Source organism: Centruroides sculpturatus, unplaced genomic scaffold (genome assembly GCF_000671375.1).
Source record: "Centruroides sculpturatus isolate CEXI.00-Female unplaced genomic scaffold, Cexi_2.0 scaffold434, whole genome shotgun sequence".
Lineage (NCBI taxonomy): Eukaryota > Metazoa > Arthropoda > Arachnida > Scorpiones > Buthidae > Centruroides > Centruroides sculpturatus.
Genome location: NW_019384694.1, coordinates 35014 through 57254, shown reverse-complemented (window position 1 = coordinate 57254; position 22241 = coordinate 35014). Strand labels below are relative to the sequence as shown.

General features: G+C 29.8%; 2 protein-coding genes across 4 annotated transcripts in view; one reads left to right on the top strand and one right to left on the bottom strand.

Annotated features, from left to right (window-relative positions):
• Window positions 1-10738, bottom strand: part of LOC111627399 (golgin subfamily A member 5-like) — a 39936-nt gene extending 29198 nt beyond the window's left edge. The window contains exons 1-4 of one of the 3 annotated variants that reach the window (XM_023370961.1): window positions 10532-10738; window positions 8975-9491; window positions 3167-3463; window positions 1373-1592 (exon numbers count right to left, since the gene is read on the bottom strand). In XM_023370961.1, coding sequence (XP_023226729.1) covers window positions 1373-1592; window positions 3167-3463; window positions 8975-9464 — 1007 coding nt within the window. In that variant the 5' untranslated portion in view covers window positions 9465-9491; window positions 10532-10738. Of the gene's footprint in view, window positions 1-1372; window positions 1593-3166; window positions 3464-8974; window positions 9492-9911; window positions 10049-10531 lie in introns of those variants that run through there. The other 2 variants (XM_023370960.1, XM_023370962.1) reach the window with 2 other exon arrangements.
• LOC111627398 (diphthine--ammonia ligase-like) overlaps window positions 9972-22241 on the top strand; it is a 29242-nt gene continuing 16972 nt past the window's right edge. Inside the window, exons 1-3 of the mRNA XM_023370959.1 lie at window positions 9972-10113; window positions 10203-10294; window positions 18183-18367. Of these exons, the coding sequence (XP_023226727.1) occupies window positions 10091-10113; window positions 10203-10294; window positions 18183-18367 (300 nt within the window). The 5' untranslated portion in view covers window positions 9972-10090. The remainder of the gene's footprint in view (window positions 10114-10202; window positions 10295-18182; window positions 18368-22241) is intronic.

Sequence of the window (22241 nt, the reverse complement as noted above, 5' to 3'; positions counted from 1 at the left end):
GGTTAATTTCTGCTGCTTGCTTGGAATAAAATTTCTTGTATTTTATATTAAAATGATAGGCAAGCAATTCTGTTGAAAGCACTGGCACTGAACGTTTCGCTTCATGCAGTCTATTTTGCAACTTTTTTAAAATGATGTCAATCCCGAAAATCTCGGGATTAGGAAAACTTAATCCCGAAAATTTTGGGACTGAAAAGTGGTCGGGATCCCGGGATCAAATCCTCTACTCTCAACTTCAGCAGAATCTCCATCACAGTTTCGTACGGAGCCTGTAAAGAGCACTATACAAGACATAGTCTGTATTGTTTGCTCAAAAGCAGCATCAAGTGTTTACAAGTGTAAATCGTGTAATATGTTTGTTCATGCAGTTTGTGGTGAAGTAGATCCTAAAGAGGAAGGGTATGGTAAGAATGTATTGTGCATCATCTGTAAAAAGAATATGGATCAGAAAATACAGTGTGATGAAGCCAAGTAATGTTTAGGAAAGCAAGCAATGAAAATGTTTGCAGTTTCTAATGCAAAGCACCCAAACGTCGATGAAGGTTTCTCTGTGAGAATTAAAGTACCCGGAGAAGACAGAGCAAAAACTGATGCACGTTCAATTTTAGCTGTGGTTCTTAGTAAAACAGAGGATGGCTTTTATAAACTTGATACTAAAACAGGTATTTTAAAACAATTGTATGCAAAATCTGAATTCAATGTTTGCAAAGAGAGGTTTTTAACGAAAGAAGATGGATGTCCCTGCTGTAGAAATATCTTTACGCCAAACAGCAATAAAACAATCCCTTGGTACTGGGCAGGGTTTCAGAAAATGTGACTGCCAATCTAAATGTACCACAAATAGGTGTGCTTGTCGCAAAAACCAATTGCTACGTAATTCAAAGTGTCACCAATCTTTAGATTGCACTAATAAGTAAGTACAATTTTATCATATGTTTTGCAAATTCATTTCCCTAATTGTAGTAATATTTTAAACCGTTTGATTTTTGTATTAAAGATTTTTTAATTGATTGATGATTGATTCAATCAACTAATTTGTTGATTGTATTAACTTGATTCTTTAGATATTGAAAATTAAATAAATAACATTTTGTTAATTTAAGCGTACAGAAACGTTGCTGTTGTTCCAGCAAAAATCTTATTTTCACTTTACCGAGTTTCTAGTAGGTAATTTGCAGATTACCTAGATAATCTGAACATTACCTAGGTAATTTGAGAAATGGAATAATTTTCGCAGCTTTAACGGATCACCCTAGTTAATCTGCAGATTAGCTAGGTAATGCGCACATTAATGGATTTCGAGCTTTAGCGGTAACATATTAATTAGTTCATTCTAATGAAACAAATATAATGATGAGATTACTAATCACACCTTTCATTTTCTGTATGTAACTTTTCTACTAATGATCTTTTCACTTTAAGTTCTTGATCTGCTTCTTGTAATCGTACACGTAACACTGCTAATTGAGAATCTTTTGCATTTAAACTTGCAGTTAAATCAACTTCTCTTTCCTGCAATTCTCGAATTAATCGATCACTGTCAGATACTTGACAATTCCAATGATCTAATTTCTTTTGCATTCGTTTCATTTCTGAAATAAACTTACATACATATACATACATACATAAATAAATACATATAATTAGGAAATAATATACAATCTAAGGCAAAATGATTTAATAATAGAAATATTTTCTTATTTAAATTTTCTCCAATGATGTATAAAGATGAAACACTGGCAAGGGCACTTGTACAACTTTCTTGGCACTCATAATTTACAGAGTCAAAGTTATATGTAGCACTATCTGTTATACACTTTTATTAAAAAATAATTTTTATATTATTATTAATTATTATAAAAATAAGAAAATGCTTATTTTTGAAGTAGGAATTCTAAACAAATTAGAATATCCCATGATTTCTTTTACATAACTTTTGTATTCAATTCAAACTATTTTTCTTAAAACAAAAAAATTTTTTAGAAACCTCAAGCATTTTCAGGCAATCTATCCATAATCAGGAATCAATTACAGAAGCAGAGATTAAGAAAAGATACAAGATTACTACTAACTAAACACGTTCCCACCAAGATGAATGTAAATAAGTGTGTCCTTATGGCTACTTTTTCTGTGACACAAACAAGAAAGTTAACCACACACATAGTCAACTTTAATGCCAAAAGACAGCATAGTTTATTTTTATTTTAAGTTTTGGTGTCATTAGTTTGTATATTTTGTAACACACACAAAAGTATTATAATAAATATGATGATATGAAATAACTAAATGAAAGAGATAGGAGTAAAAGGAGAGAGAAACTAAACAGTACTAGCAACTATGGTAGACTAATGCTATCTAACTACCAAACATATCAATTAATTACGGCACATTAATTTTCACACTTATGTTGCAAACTAAAACAGACACAAGAATACCTCTCTATTGTGTTTACTTATGTTTGTCCAATTATGGGACGCAGTTAGTAATAATCTGATTTTTTTTTTTCAATTTTTAATTCTCTAATCAACTCCAATAATAGGCATATAGCCTGAAAATGTGTAAGGTTTCTGAAATGATTTTTTCTGAGAAAAACAGTTTCAAGTAAAGTTGCATTTGAGGAACTTTCTTAAATGTCTTTGTATTTATATAAATAATAAAATAATTTAATTGATTCATATCGTATACTTGTCCAATATCTATTTTAAAATTAATTTATATAAAAGAAAACAATAAAAATTTAATTATTGTTCCAAATAATTCTAAAAAATCAAATAATTATAAAAGAGTAGTCATAGCTAATTCACTTTTCATATTTGATTTGATGCTTTTATAAATGTTTTGATTTTTATTATAATAGAAATCAAAATCTTTTTAATATTAATCAAGCAATGTTTGTATTTATAGTTCAATTTTATTATAAAAATAATATGAAATAATTTTCAAACTATAAATTTTGGCATTACTCTTTTCTTTTTACTCTTATAAATGAATTTATGTAATGAAATAAAATAAAAACTAAATTCTAATTAATTATGTATATGCATATTACATAAATATTAATACTGATAAAATTAATTTATTATAATAAATTTTATTACCTAATTTTAAAATCATGTTATGACAAATAGAACTTTAAAATGAAATCACAAAATTCATTTTTTCTTACCTGCTTCAATGTCTTTATTTCTATGCAATAAACTTGTTGTTTCTTGATTAAGAGAAACTATTTCCTTTCGTAATAGTTCATTTTCTTTTTTCAAATTGTCATCTACAGTATTTATCATACTGGATTCAGGAAGTTGATTTATTGTCTTCATTTCTGAAATTTTCTCTTCAGTGAGAATTTCTAAATTATGTTCCTCAATATTTTTATCTTCAACTATCAAATTTCTTTCCTTTTCAGCAATAAAAGAAATATTTTCACTTTCATTCATTTTAGTTTGTTTTGTATCATGGATGTTATCTGTAAATCATAATTATAAAAAATAAATTGTTTATAGATTTATAAGTACATTCTTCTCTAACTGCACTCAACTAATACACCTCGACACAAAAATCTTTAAACATGCAGCCTTTTTATTCACTTTTCTAACATTTTTGGCCAATTTGAATGGCCTTCCTCAGGAACAGAAGTTGTTCCAGCAAAAATCTTATTTTCACTTTACCACCTGATATAATTCAGCAATTTTAGTAAGTTTGGCTTTAATTTGAGATTTNAAATCGGAATCATTCGATTTTTCTGTTCCTGAGGAAGGCCATTCAAATTGGCCAAAAATGTTAGAAAAGTGAATAAAAAGGCTGCATGTTTAAAGATTTTTGTGTCGAGGTGAGAGATTTATATGTAAAAAGTAAGGTAAAATAAGATATCATCTAAACAATTATGTAGAAAGCAAAGTAAATAAATACTTATATTTTAATAAGTATTTATTTACTTTGCTTTTTACATAATTGTTTAGACGATATTTAAAATAATAATTTTAAAAAATAACAGAACTCAACAAAATTTTCATTCAAAATAAATAGAGCACTATTTCTAATGTAATGAAAATTCAGATCTTATAGTAATCCATTATCATGATTCAATTAATGTTTTAAATTCTAATCACAGATAAAAGTTTTAAATAAAAGAGAGAGCCCTATTATTAAAGATATCTCCTTTCCTATATCTACACTTTGATTGGTTTATCCCAATTTTGCAATATATCTGTTTATTGTAATCACCTTGGATTTTCATATACTGATAACAGTATGTGGGGTAAGTAATTAGGTCTAGAATTAGTAAAAATTCTGGTTTTGCAGACACTGGCATTAAAAGGACATCATAAAATATTAAAACATATTATTAATTATAATTACTGTTTTATACAAATAATAACTGTGTCTACTATTCTAAATTGTGTATTTTCTCTGCAGTTACTATTTGAGAACAATTATTATTATTTGAACAACACCAATATATTATTAAATAACTGTAATTCACTCAGTCTATAACTGAAGTAAGAAATGTCAGCAATTTAAACTACTGTGTATCTATACTATTTAACTAATAAATAATGATTAAAACAATCAACATTTAATGTTTAAAGCACTTGTTAAAACTGACAAGTGATAGCAAAAAAATTTTCTATTTACCTGAAGAAATACTAACAATAAACAAATTATGATTACAATAAGCAAGTTTTATAAGTGCATTTTAACTTATACAGCATGTTTTTGACATACTAAATCTGTAATATTACAAAACAACATATAACAATATTTGTAATTATAATAAGCAGACTCTACTGTACTTAAAATTTGGTATTTACATTTCATTCATTTTCAAAGAAGTAATACAGCAATAAAAAGCATTTTTATATTTATTTTCACAGATATAAGTTTCGGTTTTTACTAGTATTTATAGTGATTCATGATTTTGTATTCAAAAACACTTTACAGTATATACAGGGTGTATCAGAATGACATTTTAAAAATTTGGGGGATTGTAGAGGATGAAATTTTGAACGTTTATATATAAGGAACCTACAGCTGGAAATTTGAACTAAAGTGTCTACAGTGGTAGGAAGTGCTTGACTGCCCTTCACTTTGGTAGCTATCCTTCCATCCATTGACGTCATGTTATTGCTGCAGATGGAAGACTGTAAACACACAACTACAGTGGTCTAACTGAGCCTGCATACAGGACGTTGTGTACTTAGTGCTTGTTGTCCTTCAAATCACCCCTTGCATCCACTGGCACTGCTGTAAACACACAGCTAGTCAACATGAGTCCCTTGTGTACACAACACCTGTAGGAGCAGTTCATAAGCTTACGAAGTGCATCCTTACGGCATTTAAAATTAATACCATCAGAGAGGAGCATGGCATCTTACAGAGAGTCGGATAAAACATGGTTCGTTGTTGCACATTATGTAACAAAGTTGGTGATCGTCACATTGAACATTTACTCTAAAGTAGTGTAGCCACTGATTCGATGTACAGTTTGATTGTAATCTAGTTTTGTCAATAAAACTTGTCATAAATACTGTATTCTGCTGTTTCATTCAGCATACTGACCACATAGAACATGCAAAGTGCTGTAGAAACTTTATACATCATTTCCAGTTATAGGTTCCTTATAACAAAACGTTCAAAATTTCATCCTCTTACAATCCCCCTAATTTATAAAATGTGATTCTGATACATCCTGTATATAACAACATAAGCAATCCATTTTTTTACTAAGTACTTATAACAACTGAGCTTGTCACATTTTTAATTGGATTATATTCAATTTAAAATTATAATTAACAATTGGGCAAATTTTTGCAAGATAGATTCTATCATTAATCATAATTTAAACTGAAAACAGTCTAATAAAGAATATTAACAAGTTTAATTGTTTAGTTAATACATATACCATAAAACAAAATCATAGTACAAAATTAAAGATCTATACTATTTAACTAAACAGGTTTAAGTATATATATATCTAAATTTTTAAAAATGATCTACAATTCAAAAACTATAAGAATAAAAACAAAATTTAAAAAAATGTAAAAAATATATTAAAATAAAATCAAAACATACTTATAAAACTTTACTTATTGTAATCAGAATTGTGATTATAGTTACCATTATTTTCAGATAGAGCAAAAAATAGCTTAAACATATCTATTAGCTTCAAAATATGGCTGATAATGTACACTTGTTATCAGTCTTAATCAGTCTTATCATTTCATTATTTGTTCATTACAATTTCCATTAGTTGTAATTTTATATATTTATCCTGCCCAATATATTAATCATTTATTATTATCCATACAGAAAAGTTCCAAAGTGACTACAATACATGGATTCTACTATACATTATTTAAGTTTAAGTCTTCAGTAAAACATAACTTACAAATATTATCAAAATTTATCTTTAAATATATTATAATAATAAGATTAACATTATTAAAAAAAATTTCTATTTACTTGAATATAAAAAATTCTACATACTGCAATTTTTGCAGATAACTTGAGTTATCTCTGTTTAAAAGAAAATTTGAAAGCAAATGTCAGTTATGTGATGGCATGGATTATATACTGATTTTAAACTGAAAATATGAACTTATCAATCATGCTTTTCCTTTGTTTTCTAAAGGATTTTATAAAACAAAGGTAAAGCATGATTGATGAGAAAGATGTTCTTAGTGACTTTAGAGGTCACTAAGAGTGTCTTTAGAAAACATGAAAAAATGCTTGTTCACCACAGGCATATTCATTAATTCAATTGCCTTTGCAATTTTACCCAAAGCCATCAAAGCATATACAGTGCATACGTCTCTAATTTAGATCTCTTCCATTCACTTTCTGTACATAAATCCACACTATGATCATTATTATTATTAAACATTTCTACCTGAATTTGTATCTTGAAAGCTGATAAATTTCTGGTTAATTCTCCCCTCTGCATATACCATTTCAAATAACTATTTAGAAACTGACTGTTGAGTTCATTGTATGCTAACTCATTGCTTTTTTTTATTACTATAAAATGAATATTGATGAATTAAATAATGATATACATAAATAATAGCCCTAGCTTGATTGTGTAATATTTCTCCATGTTTACATACAACAGCATTACTTCTGCTACAGTGATAACTAAATTAAAACTAATAATAACACCATTATCATTTGCTTTGTTTGCTTCATTTTTTTTTTTAAATTTGTTTTATATTAACTAAAGTAATATTCATATAAAATTTAAATTATTATTAACAACTTTCAAGGCAGAAGACGGTATTAAAGTAAATTTAATTTAATTTTAATAGCAGAATTGATTGACACTCGTTCTCGCACTCATCCACCAAGCAGGCCCTGGCAACCAAATTAGCCTGCATCAGGAGGATAGCAACCGAGCACGGGTTCCCAAACATGACACGCCACTTAGTAGAATGATACCAACGCCTGAAACACACCCGACCGCAAATAATGTTGCCAACCCCCAGCAAGATGGTTTGACACGAGTCCCCATCACATTCAACCCATACCTTAAGACAGTACATAAGAAGATAGCCAGAGAACACAGGATACAGTTAGCATACGAAAGATGTCCCATGATTTTCTGTATCCTACAGAATGATAAAGACTCTCCTAATAGCACCAGACTCCCTGGAGTCTATTCTATCCCAATCAGGGACAACAGACAGAACAAAGACTTATTATACATCGGTTTGACTAAACATTCCTTGAATACCCATCTGCGTGAACACCAGGCGAATATCTGACATGAGAGACTCACCACAGCCCTGGCCACATATGCGTCGGATCCCGAGGTCGAGGCATGATTCGAAAAAGCTACCATTATAGTCAACACACCCCACCAGGAGCATCTAAGGTGGCTAGAGGCCACAGCTATCTACAATGCCAGCCAGGTAACCACATGCGTTAACCAGAAGGAGGAGCTGACTCTATCTCTGGCCTGGCAATCACTGTTGGATTCCAACCCACAATTTCCCCCTCCGCCACACAACCACGCATGTCAGAAAGGACCCACTTTGTCAAAATGACACCTGATTCCAACAAATAAAACATATGCTTCCAGGGAATTCCAGTTGACCTGAAGAAGAGCAAAGAGATTGTTCGAAAACGTTCGTCAACAGTGGTATACAATATATATGCGTCACGCACCAGTTACAGGTTCTGGATAGTGTAGTGTAAATACAAAAAGTTTATTAAATCTAAATTGTTATCAAAATGCTGGTAAAGTAATTATTAAATCAAATGAATATTTTTAAGTCTCTAAGATAAATTAAATACAAACAAGCCCAGAAATGTGAAACTAATATGGCTATACTATTTTCATGAGCACATCTGAAAACAAGAAAAATGGAAATTTGTTGCTTTGTGGTATACTTATGCAAATTATAAAACAATACTAATCATTACATTGTACAGTACATTGCAATCTTTACTTGACATTAACATCATAACTCAATAAATTATTTAAATAAAATCAATAAAATAAAAAAGTTATACAGTAGAGCCTCGAAAACTCGGCATTCGATAACCCGGCACTCCGGATAACTCGGCCACACCCTGGCAGGGAAAAAAATCCTTAGTTAATTAATTTTCATTATAGACAGCTTTATGCCTCATAAAGTATTTTTCTGAGGTCTGTCTTATCAAGTAAATTACTGTACACAGTGTATTCATTAATTTTCATTTTCATGTAGTAAAGGCATACTTTTCCTTTGTTTAAGGGTATTTGGGCAGTTTATTCTCTGTTGTATTCTCAAGCAAACAATGTGTACAAGTATAGTACAATATTTTCTGAGGAAACATGCATACTTATCCTTTTTTAACCCCATTCCCGATAACCTGGCATTTTCACAAACCCAGCCACCCTTTGGTCCACATTAGGCTGAGTTTTCGAGGCTCTACTGTATTAATAAGTTTAAAAGAGTAAGAAAAAATGAAATAACACTAAAAAGTTCATAAATACCAGAAGTTTGATAAGTTTCATCAATTTTCTCCATTTTAACTAAATTAAGATTAATTTCGGGTTTTTTCTCCAATGCAACATTAAATGAAGGTGATGAAACGTTCTTGGGAGTTAACGGCTTCTTAGAAACAGAAATGGTCTCATTACTATTCAAAAATTCTAACAATTTTTCATCATCGTCAGTAACTTTACTTTTTCCAACTGCCTGTTTTGTAGGTGACGCGGAAAGTTTCGTCGTAGTGGTGACTTTCTGGGAAAAAGAAGGTATTTGTTTATTTACTTCAGCCGACGCATAATCCGACCTCATTTGATAATTTTCCTTTCTACCAATCGTCTGAGGAAATTGCGAAACGCTATTCAAATTAACAAAAGTCTCTCCAATACGATTTTCACTCTGAGTCTGACTTTTATGTAGTGCTTGAGCAGCAGTCTGATCGACCTGATTCAATAAATCTTCAGCTTTTCCAACGATACCTGACAACCATGACATATCTGTGGAAAAGAATATGTTAAGTACCTGAAATAAATAATAATTTTATTATTATCCAGACAGCACATTTTATAACTATTTGTGCCATGTAGTAATTAATTTAATACATTAATTACTATATGGTATTTAATATCTAATCATTTTACATCAACATAAGTTATCATATAAAACAATTGCTTAATGTCATCAGATCAATTTATTGTAACAAATATAATATTTTCATGTTATATTGTTTATTAGTGTTGCTTTTATTTATATTTCAGGCCATAAACCTGTATAGTTTGAATCAACAATGTTAATTATTGAGCTGAACTTGATAAATTTATGTCTTTATTGTAATAGACATCGTGTACTATTATATCACGAGCAAAAATTAACTAATTTACGTTTGAAATGAACAAGTTCTGTTAACAAAATTCCATAAAAATTGTTAATTTCGTATCTCACCTTTCCTATTATGACGTCTAAAATGTGGATAAATCTCTGCGCGTGCGCATCCGCTAAAATGTGGTCACGTGATAGCTCCTATGTGGAATACAACACGTGGTCCGTTTTTAAAAGGTTTTTCAATCGTTGTTTGTACTTCGATTAATTATATAAAATCAAAAGTTTGAAATTAGAAAAAAATGAAAGTCGTTGCTTTAATAAGGTAATGTACTTTGTTAAAAAAAATTATAAAACTGTAGAATTTCATATCATTTACAAAAGTCGTTTTATTTTATGGATGAAATTTCATAGTGGAGGAAAAGATAGTTGTTATAATATGATGCAATGTGTCGCCGACGGACACGAAATTGTCGCCTTAGCTAATTTGAAGCCGAAAGTAAAAGGTGATGATAATTATTTTTGAAATTATTATTGAATTTCATAGGTTCTTAATTTATTATAAAGAAAAAAAGATTAATTTGTAGTTGTCAATAATCTATTCAATAAATAAGCCTAACTCATTTATTACCTATCGTGTATTAATGTGTCGTTATCTACAACACAAACCAAATTATTTTAGGTGAAGGACACTCGTTAGAAACTTTATTATAACATTATTATTTAAATGTGCAGAAACTTACAGAAGATCCTGAAAGTGGTGTCCTTGTGCATTATGCATCTTTGTGTATGCATAATCTTGTGTAGACTGACATTATGCAAAATACTGATGACTATAGCTTCATTACTTCTATAAATGCTTTCCTTCAGTTTGCATATATTTCTGGAATTGGTCTCATGCACTTCACTTTTAAATGTCAGCTATAAAATTATTTACATCATTAACATTTTCATTTTCTCAGTCAGGTTGATTTTAAGTGGTAATCCTGTATACATACAATATATATTATGTATATTGTATGTAAATTTCATAGGGAATATTTAAAAGGAAAAGAATATGTGACCATTCTCAGAAATATACACAAATTATGTCTGTCTAAACAAGATTAGCATACACAAAGGTGCATAGATGCATACCTTCAGCATTTTATGTAAGTTTTTGTATGTTTACTCTATGTTATTTAGAAAAGTAATTAGTCAAATGAATTAATTAGAAGCTAAGTTGTTACATCATTTAAAAAAAATGTCTGCTAGCTTGTTGATTAAGATTTTCAGTATTAGCATGCTAATACCATATTAGAATTAAGTCTGTTGCTCAGTAACAATTAACCTGAAAAAGAAGAAAAGAGAGACTATTGATTTATACTCTGATAGCTCTATATCATTTAGTAAAATATAAATAAAATCTTTATTCAGTATAGTAGAAATTACATTATTATTATTGACATTTTTTGCAAGGGGAAAAAATTACCCTTAAAAGTTTTTTCTTCATAATTTAAGGTTATGTATTAGTTATGTGCCGGATCATTAAAAATATATATCCGCGGATACAGATACAGATCATTAGTGTCTAGATCTGCGGATACGGATCTCAACTTTTGTACTCAGTCAGTGCCAGTGCGTGTGACATTGGACCAATAGTTGACACTTTGCGTTAGTAACGCGACATGTTTTGACTTGCACTGCACGTGTTTTTGTTTATAGTTTAGTGTGACATGGGATAGCATAGATTGCATTTGTGTTTTTGGAGAGTGTTGAGTTAAATTAAAATAAAAACAATGTCGACAAAAAAGTTTAGCAGTGTAATATAGAAATATTTTACAATAGTAAATGGTTTTTGCATGATAAAATTTTTGCAATATGAATGTGCCAAATATGTCATTTTAAGAAATAAAAAGTGATTTGAATTGAAGTTATTAGTATTTTATTGCTACCTATCTTTAAAATTTCTTATAAGTAATGAAATTCATTAAGATAAAAAGATTCGTTAAAGATCGGCTAAAAAGTAATGGATACGGAAACGGATTTTTTTTTCCGTCGGATATCCGGCACATCACTATTATGTATTACAGTAAAGCATTGATTATCCGAATACCAATCAACTGAAACATCGGTTAACTGAAAGCGTTCCAATCAGCAAATTCAAATTTCTGCTAGTTTTGTGACACTGCATCACTTTCCCCCTCCTTGTGAACCTAAACTGCAGGCCTACTTTAATGCACAACTTTATGTAAGGTATGTATTTGTAAGATATGTGATATAAAATACATACAGTACATTTTGTGTTTAATATATTTTTTCGTAAATGATCAGTTATCCAAACAACCCCAGTCCCAAATTATTTCGGATAATCGATGCTCTACTGCAGGGCTTCTTAAACTTTTTTTATTCACGACCCCATTTATGATTGTGATTTTTTTCGCGACCCCCCCCAAAAAATATAAAATAAAGATATATACAAATTTGCAAAACCAATAATGGTGCACTACCACAGTTCACTCTTGTGTTACAATGGAACAGAGACAACTGAATACACTGAAAAGTGACAACACTACACTAGTTCACACTACAATCAGTGTTGATGAATCATTGTCTCGCTGCACCAGAAGTGACACAAAACGCAACTCACGAAATCTATGACAAAGCACGCCATTTTCAAATTCTCACAAATTATTTTCAAAATTTTGCATTAAAATCTCGTGACCCCAAGATTTCACTAAGCAACCTCAAATGGGGTTGCGACCCACAGTTTAAGAAACCCTGCTCTACTGTATATCTTAATTAATCCTTTTTAATTAATCCTGTATGATTAACTATATGTTTTAGATTACTTAAAATAGGCCTATATAGTTAATATTAGCTATTGTAATAAATAAATTATTAATGAATATTGTTTTTGATCAAATCTGTTATCTTCAAATGTAATCAAAACTGTATGTGTAAGAGTTTCTTTTGAACATCCATTTATTAAATATAGAATATTTAAAAATAGAAAAAATGCTCACAAAAGAATTTTAAAAAAGATTGATAAAATATGGTAAGCTCTATAGCAATAGAGGAAAAAAATTTTGATTACTTGTTTGTTTTACTTTTATTCATAACAAATATAAATTGATTTATAATAATTATAACTTAAGAAATTCTTTAATCTTGAATTACCCTTTTTTAATATAATAAAAGAGGTAATTCCTTTAATATGCTTTCAGGTTATCTAATTTTTTAACAGTTGACTTTATGATATTCATTGCATATAAATATACTAAGGTCATACAAAAAGTAATGAGCAAAAAACTTTTGTAGTCAAATCTGCAACAGCAGAAGAATTATTACTGTCTGCAAATATACCATCTCTTGTCGTATATTTGCATGCCTTAATGATGTCAATAGCTTGTATCATGTGACCACAAGACCTTTGAACAAAATGGCATACAATGACATTTCATTTGATTAACATGCCATCATTTAGTTTCTCATTAAAGAGGAAATCCCCACTGCAGAACTTCACCAAAGACTTTAGTGTGCATAAGGAAATTAATACATGGATGCCAGAAATGTTAGATGAGTGAAACATTTTAAAGACAGGAACATGGGTATCCAAGATCAACCTTATAATGGTTGCCCTCAGCCAGAACAGTATACAACAAGGTGCGAGTTGATGATCTCATTCAGGAAGACAGACCTGTGACGTTCCTGAGGAGGAAATAGTGAGAACACTTGGAATAGGGCATCATGCAGTTAAGATGATAAAAAGTTTAGGCTAAAGGAAAGATTTTGCTTGTTGGGTGCTGCATTTATTGACTGAAGATTACAAAGTTCAGTACAAACCATCATCTCAGAACTACTTCAGCAATATCAAAATGAAGATGATTTTTTGCCCAATACTGTGACAGGTGGTGAAAGATGGTTTCACCATTTTGTGCAGAAACAAAATGGTAGAGCATGGAATGACACCATTTGACTTTGCCAACAAAAGAGAAAACAAACACAGTTTCATCAGCCGCAAAGATTATGGGTACAATTTTCTGGAATGTAGAAGGGTCGATTTTGACTGTTTTTTTTTAGAACCTGGGCAAATAATGCTGATCCTTATGTCCAGATACTGCACAAGCTTCAATGCACATTGTATAATAAATGTTCTGGAAGAAAGATCATTTTGCAACATGACAATGCTCAGTCCTGCACTATCTGCTACACATCAGAAAAAATGAAGAGCTGGGTTGAGAAGTTCTTTCACATTCTTGCTACATACCTGATCTGGCACCCTCAGATTACTATCTGTTTGGATTTGTGAAGGATCAGATGTGAGGTCAATGTTATGAGACAATGGCATCAATTGAGGAAGCAGTGCATCAGTGCCTTCAGAAGGCTGGGCAATATGCCATGGGGATATTCAAACTTCCTGACTGTTGGGAAAGATGTGTACAAAGAAGTGGGGATTATATTGAAAGTAAAGAGAAGTCTACAATTTAAGATGGTATACTTCAATTTTTAATAAAACAAAATAATTATTTATAAAAAAAAATGTTGCTCATTACTTATGTTATGACTTTCCATATACAGGGTGATTCAACTAAGTGTGTACAAACTTCTGGAAGGAGCAGATTGCACAAAGACAAATCAGAATCATATAGCAATGCTGGGTGAAATGCCATCTTCATGTGGTAGATGGCATTATTTGGCTATGAAACTGCTCATATGTTCTTTCAGGATCACTGGACTTCATATGTCTTGATTACTTCTTCTGAGGTTACATCAAAGGACAGGTGTATGACACCTCATTGAAAGTGATAAGGACCTTGTAGCATGCATTTATTTAGCTGCTTCAGAAGTCAGAGACACACCAGGAACTTTCCAAAATGTATGTATTCCATATGCTACCAATATCAAGCATGTGTTACAGATCATGGTCAAAACTTTGAACACCTATAACCTCAATGCATTTTGCAAATGTCTTGTGAGTAATAAAAAGCATTTCATTCTCTTATGTGCTATTCTTTTATTTCTCATCCTCTGTATATATTAGCACATGAAGATGGTATTTCTGATCCAGAATTGTTATATGATTTCTATTTGTCTTTGGGTAACCTACCCCTCCAAGAAGTTTGTACACACTTATCTGAATCACCCTGTATATCACATGTGTGTTCTTTTTAATTATTAGTTATATAGAAATTTTCTGATTTTTTTTTATTTTCCATAACATTTATTTTTATATTGAGAAGAAACTTGCTTTAATTTAATAGTCATGAATGATATGAAGGAATGTGTGTATATGTTACCGGCCAAACCCGATTTCAGGCCGAACTAGTTTGTCCTATGCATGTCAGGATATACTAGTTTAGCCTAGGATAATCTAGTTTGGCCTAGGCCAAACTGATTTATGTACTACAAATAGGCGCCAGTGTAAAAAAAATGTTTTTGTGTAATTCGAAATGCCACCACAGTACACCCAGTGGTTAAAATGTACCTAGGTAACCCCAGTGGCAGTGCTTCGGTTAGGTTGGTTTGGTTAGATTAACTACATTTTTAGTAGACATTTCTTTTTTTTCTTCTTTTCTTTTGTTCAAGAACTACTGTGAATCAATAACTAGTGACATTAAGCAATGGGTGGCCGGGAGCACGAACAGTCCAAAGTGCTGCCATTGGGTTACCTAGGTACACTTTAACTCATCCTGTAAAAATAAATAAAAGATTAAATATTTTATATGTTATATTAAGAAACACAAACAAGTTCATTTTTAAGTTTAGTTTGACTTTAAAAGTTATTTTTATTATTTCATTTGAATTTTTGAAAATATTTTCGAAAGTTAATTACCTTTAAAAGTGCATGGCTTAATGAAAAAATACAAACTGATAAGTACTGATTAGCTTATTTTTATTTTATAGTTTTGTACAAGTGTTGTGTCACTTCTAATCAATATTGTTTTTTATAATTAAGTAGACTATGTTTGAATAAATATTGTTCATCTAATTGATTACCTTTTAATTTTATTTTAACCATTAATATACTTAAATCAGGCCTGGCCAACTCGCGGCCTGTCACATTAAACTGTGTGGCACGCTAAGCGATGTTATATACCTATTAAAACTTTCGTTTTCCATTTTATGTACACCAAAACAATTAAATAAATGAAAATTTGCATGTGTCATTGTTATAATGTGCAAGTGCGAGCACAAACTCTTGGTATAACAATGAAATCTTATTCATTTTGTATTTGTTTTACTTTTTTAAAAGCATGTTTACCTAAATTGTGGCCCATTGTAATGTTACGCGTGATTAAAGTGGCCTGCAAAACAATTTGGGTTGTCCAGGCCTGACTTAAATAATAATTCTGAATCAGTTTGGCTAGGACAAACTAGTTAAGCATAAAGTATTTAGGTCAAACTAGATTGTCCTAGGCTAAACTAGTATATCCTGACACGCGTAGGATAAACTAGTTTGGCCTGAAATTGGGTTTGGCCGGTAACATATATACTATAATTTTGAAACTGTTATAATACCAATATAACAAATGCATTTAGTTTGAATTGTTTGTATTTCTCATCTGGTGTTACCTCAATTAAAATTGACAGTTTGTAAATATTAATTATTCATGGCATGTTGCTTTTAAGTTATTTTGCTTAATGCATTATTCTGATTTTCTGAACATTTGAGTTTTTAAATTTCTCAGGTTTATGTTGACATTTTAAAATATATTATATACATAAATGATTAGCCAAGAAAATTCAAATAGTAATAATTTGCTATAATTCATGAAATTTTTATTTTAGATTAGTAGGAAGTAGTATGGAATTATTAGATGGATGCTTTTCTGTAAGAGCATTGACAGAAGAGAAGGATAATTTAAAGACTGCAGCTCTTGAAATGGCTACTCAAATGTTGACCCTTCCTACGCCTCCTGCAGTACATCAGCATGTGAAAGCATTACTTGCTGTTCTTCATAATAATAGGACTGCATATAGTAACCATAAAGTAAGTACAGTAATTAAAATTATGTAATTTTTATATAAGTCTAATTCTAAGAACATAGTTTATTTAGAAAAGCTGATTATATTCTATAAGCTTTACATATATTTTTTTCACTTTTTTAAATTTATTAATAAACTTTAACTTTATATATAACTATTTAATAAAAATTTAACTTACTGTGTTTCATTCTTAAAACAAATTTTTCTCTGAGATTGCTTAAAAAAACTGTTTATTTTGTAATTTTAAATTATTTTTAATGTTTATTCATAAAATACAAACATTTTTCNTACATAAAGGTTTTTTCAATTTATGTGAGTTTAAAGAGATCTCAGTGATGCTTAAAAAAGAATAAATTTAACATGAAGACTGAGTGATTTTAAGTCTGGTTAGTCTGACTCTGAGTCTGATTAGTTAGAGTGATTAAATTAGCTAGGTGTATACTGTAAAATATGTTGATTTTTGTCTAAATTATGATTTGTTGATTTCTGTAAGATTTTCTTATTTTTTATTAACCCTCAATACCGAAATAATCCCGGGATCCCGGGATTGACTAAGTATAATCCCGAAATCCCGGGATTAGAAATAAGGACCGGGATCGAATTCCCTAATCCTGACATGCGTAGGATAAACAAGTTTGGCCTGAAATCAGGTTTGGCCAGTAACATATATATATTTTTTATATTGTCCATATGAAATGATGAATTATTTGATATCAATCTATTTAATGTAATTTATTTTTTGAACTGCAAGTTGGAAAAATTATAGACCTAATAAATTCCTACAATCATCCATCCATCTGTCTTTCCTTAATCTCGAGAGCAGAGTTAGTTAAACATAAACACCAGATATGGAAACCTTAGGGGCAGGAGGCCCAATTAATTATGTATGAACTTCCAATTTGCACCATAAGTCATGTTATTTCAATTCAAACATTTACTTCTGAAAAAGGTGTTAGATATATTATATAACTGGCACAACTTTATTGTTAAAGGAAAAATATGTACATGGTCAAGACACTACTAATTTGAGGCAGAGAGCATATACATATTTTAAATTAAATAAATTTTAAAAGTATGATTGTTACAATGCCAGGTTGCAATTTTTAATGTCATAATAAATAAATGTTCATGTAATTAGGAAGTGATTATTGAATATTAACAATCTGTTTCAAGAGTAAAGACAAAAAGATTACTACTCTTCTAATGATTTTTATTTATTTGTTTTTATATTTAAATAAGCATTTAATTTATATATTCTTCATTTAATCTATATTCCTGAAAATAGGTAAATATTAATATCCAAAAATTTTTAATTTCTACATTAAATTTTATTGCCATTATTAAATTTTTTTTGTTAAAATAAACACAGAAATTTGAAAATTAACTTTGTAGTATATATTAATATTTTGACATCACATATTATAGATGAATTAGATAGTTACATGTATCAGTCTGTGGGTCATCATGCCATAGACTTGTATGCTGAAGCTATTGATCTTCCTCTCTTCAGACAAGTTATAGATGGAACTCCTCTTAATCAAGAAAGTGAATATCAACCAACAGAAGGAGATGAAGTTGAAGATCTTTACAAATTGTTAAAAAATATAAAAGTAAGATAAATTTAAGAACATTTTTAAGATTTATAATAAATACAATAAAAATAATAATTTATTGTATCAAGTTACTAATGCAGATTATTAACTAATTATTAACTGTAAAAATAAATTAAAGATTAAATATTTTATGTTACACTAAGAAACACAAACAAGTTCATTTTTAAGTTTAGTTTGACTTTAAAAGTTATTTTTATTATTTCGTTTGAATTTTTGAAAATATTTTTGAAAGTTAATTACTTTTTAAAAGTGCATGGCTTAATGAAAAAATACAAACTGATAAGTACTGATTAGCTTATTTTTATTTTATAGTTTTGTACAAGTGTTGTGTCACTTCTAATCAATATTGTTTTTTATAATTGTTAAATAAATAATAATAAATTGTTGCTTGTTGTATTTATCAGTTAATCTGATAAATACAACAAGCAATTCAATAATTATCCTTAATTTCTAATTTTTTAGATTTGAAAAATTTGGAAAACTTAACATTCTATTAATTTTGAACCAAAAGACAAGATAATATAACTAGAAATATAAATAAAGATTTTCATCACATAATTTCATTTTTGGTAAAAACTAATTAATAATAATTATGCACTCTAGTGAAAGTAAATATTTTCATTATTCAAAAATTTTCTATGTACAGCAGTTTCCATAAAAACTATTCATAAAATGATGTCTGCATGCACTTATAAATCTATATATATAAAATTATATGCACTGACTGACTGATTGATTCATCATTGCCCAGAGCAAAACTGCTGAACCTAAAGAGGTGAAATTTGGTACACAGTTAGGGTATGTCATGAAAATGCACACTAAGAAGGGATTTTTCTAAATTCCACCGTGGGGGAGAGGGAGAGGATTAAGACTTAACCTGAAGAATGGCCTATTTGCAATTTGAATTTTTTTTGTTTTTAACTATGTTTTAGTATTTAGTAGAGTATGCAATCAGAGTGCACACTAAGAAGGGATTTTTGGAAATTTTCCCATGGGGAAGATGGAGAGGATTAAGGCTTAAAAAGTTTTAGCCCCAAAAGGCAGTACCACAAACGTGGTTTACAGAGGTACTGGGGTAACTGAAACTCTATTTTTTAGTAAATATTTATACTTTACACATTTTCAGATAATTTCATTTATGTTTTGAAAAAAAAAACTTGAACTCAGATTTATTGTATCTCAGAATCCCATAATATTTGAAACTTGAATTTAGGTGTATTAGCAGTTTATAGTTTGAAACAAACAAAAATCAGTAATTTTACCAAATTAGTAAGAACTAATGATTGAGAATTTTATGAAGTACCGAGGAGAGTTATTTCTATCAAATTGCAAAATCTGCACGGGTGAAGCTGCAGGTAACAGCTAGTATAATATAAATTAAGAGTTAACAGTTAAAATCAGAATTAATTAATTTTAATACTAAATAGTATTATACAACCAAAATGTTATTTATTTCTTAATGCTAAAAAGTTTGTTAGATAATGAGGATATAAATTAAAAGATTGTATTTTAATTCACAATTCTTGTTTATCAAATTTTATTAGAGATATTACATATTTTATTATATTAGTATTGTGGACCTCCCTCCTCACCACACCATGATTGTTTAAATCTTCAGGATTTCCAAGAAAAACTGAATGGTGTCTGTCTGACACCAGTCAGTTTTTCTTGGAAAGAACTGATAACTCTAAACATGTTTGTGACAAATTTTTACTTTTTTGGGGGGGCAAGTATATGACCATTACAGAAAGGAAGAGATAGGAGGCTAACCTTCAAAAGACAAGTTTATTTTCAAAGAAATTCTATATATTTTTCTTACATTGTATCCTTCCCAGTGCATGATGTGCAAATAAATTGTTGATTGTGTATTTCCCCCAAATAGAGAGAGAATGTGAGAGAGTTCTGAAGGTAGATGAGTGGTTGATAAATACCTGAGTTTTTTGGAGTGATTCTAAAAGAAACATTCCAATTGCACATTTGATCAATTTGAAAGATCATTGGGAACTTGAAGTAGGAACAACTTTTGTCCACTTTCCTTTAATGATTTGAACTAGGCTTCTTGTTCTGTTAGATGATTCAATGAATGATGAGAGGATTTGATTTAATCATTGAGGACGAAACTCATCTTGGTTGGTCAATTGAAGTTATTTCTCTATGATGATCATTGGGAGCAGCAAGGATGGAGATGTCTCTTGTCTGAAAGTTCAGATGCAACTTTTTTTTTTTTTCTCTCTCCGTTTGATCAGATTTTTCAAAGATCGCTTGAATATCATCCATTAACCGTTTTAAATTACAATTAATACATCTCTCATTTTGATTGGGTTCTCAAATTGTCATTGCAAGTTTACAGGAGCTATTCAGAGATCAACCTCTTTTTCCAGGGAAGTTTTTTCATCTGTTCATATAATTGCACTTATTGTTTCAACACAGTTAATAGAGTTCAACTACTGATGTATTTATTTTTTTGCAGTTCAAAGTTCCATTTGACACAACAAAACTTTTTTCTAAATAACAATTTTTTCTGGAGTAATCACAAAGAAGTAGGTAGACACAGGTTTATTATGATGATGGTATGCATTTCAGATAGGTTGTAACGAATACAGCAGTATTTGTTACAATTTGATGGATATACAGATGTATAAAAGGAACATTCTGTTTTGTTGCTGATGCATGGATAACTTCATTTTTGGGATTTTTCACAGTCATTATATTATATTATGTTTTCCAGACAAATAGCAACCAGAGATTAAAATAGTCAGTTCATACAAACAATGTTCTCCACTACAGAAGCGATGCTACTAGCATCGCTTCTGTAGTGGAGAACATTGTTTGTATGAACTGACTATTTACTTCATAATTGATTTTATTAGTGACAATTTTAATCTCTGGTTGCTATTTGTATGGAAAACATAATATAACAACTGTGAAAATCCCAAAAATGAAGTCATCCATGCATCATCACAACAAAATAGAATGTTTCTTTTATACAGCTGTATTTCTATCAAATTGTAACAAATACAGCTGAAGAGGGATATACAACCTATCCAAAATGCATACTGTCATCATAATAAACCTGTGTCTATCTACTACCATGATTACTCCAACATAATCAATAGTGTGTTATAAGTCATCCATAAAGCCAAAACTTAATGTTCATGGTTTTGTATTGTAATGTAAGGACAAAAACCAATTCACCAATTTTTTTGTTTAGATTTGATTCTTGAATATTTTGTACATTCACAAAAGTCATTACATTTTCCAATTATCTGACCCACACAAATTCCTTGGTGTTGTGATGGGGCCAACCACAATATATACAATGAAGTTGTATATTTAAAAATATAAAAAAAAAAGAGAGAGAAGAGTATTGACNTTTCGAAAGTTAATTACCTTTAAAAGTGCATGGCTTAATGAAAAAATACAAACTGATAAGTACTGATTAGCTTATTTTTATTTTATAGTTTTGTACAAGTGTTGTGTCACTTCTAATCAATATTGTTTTTTATAATTAAGCAGACTATGTTTGAATAAATATTGTTCATCTAATTGATTACCTTTTAATTTTATTTTAACCATTAATATACTTAAATCAGGCCTTGCCAGCCTGTGGGCCACAGCGGCTCATCACATTAAATTGTGTGGCCCGCTAAGCGATATTATATATCTATTAAAACTTTCATTTTCCATTTTGTGTATACCAAAACAATTAAATAAATGAAAATTTGCATGTGTCATTGTTATAATGCACAAGTGCGAGTACGAACTCTTGGTATAACAATGAAATCTTATTCATTTTGTATTTGTTTTACTTTTTTAAAAGCATGTTTGCCTAAATTGTGGCCCATTGTAATGTTACGCTTGATCAAAGTGG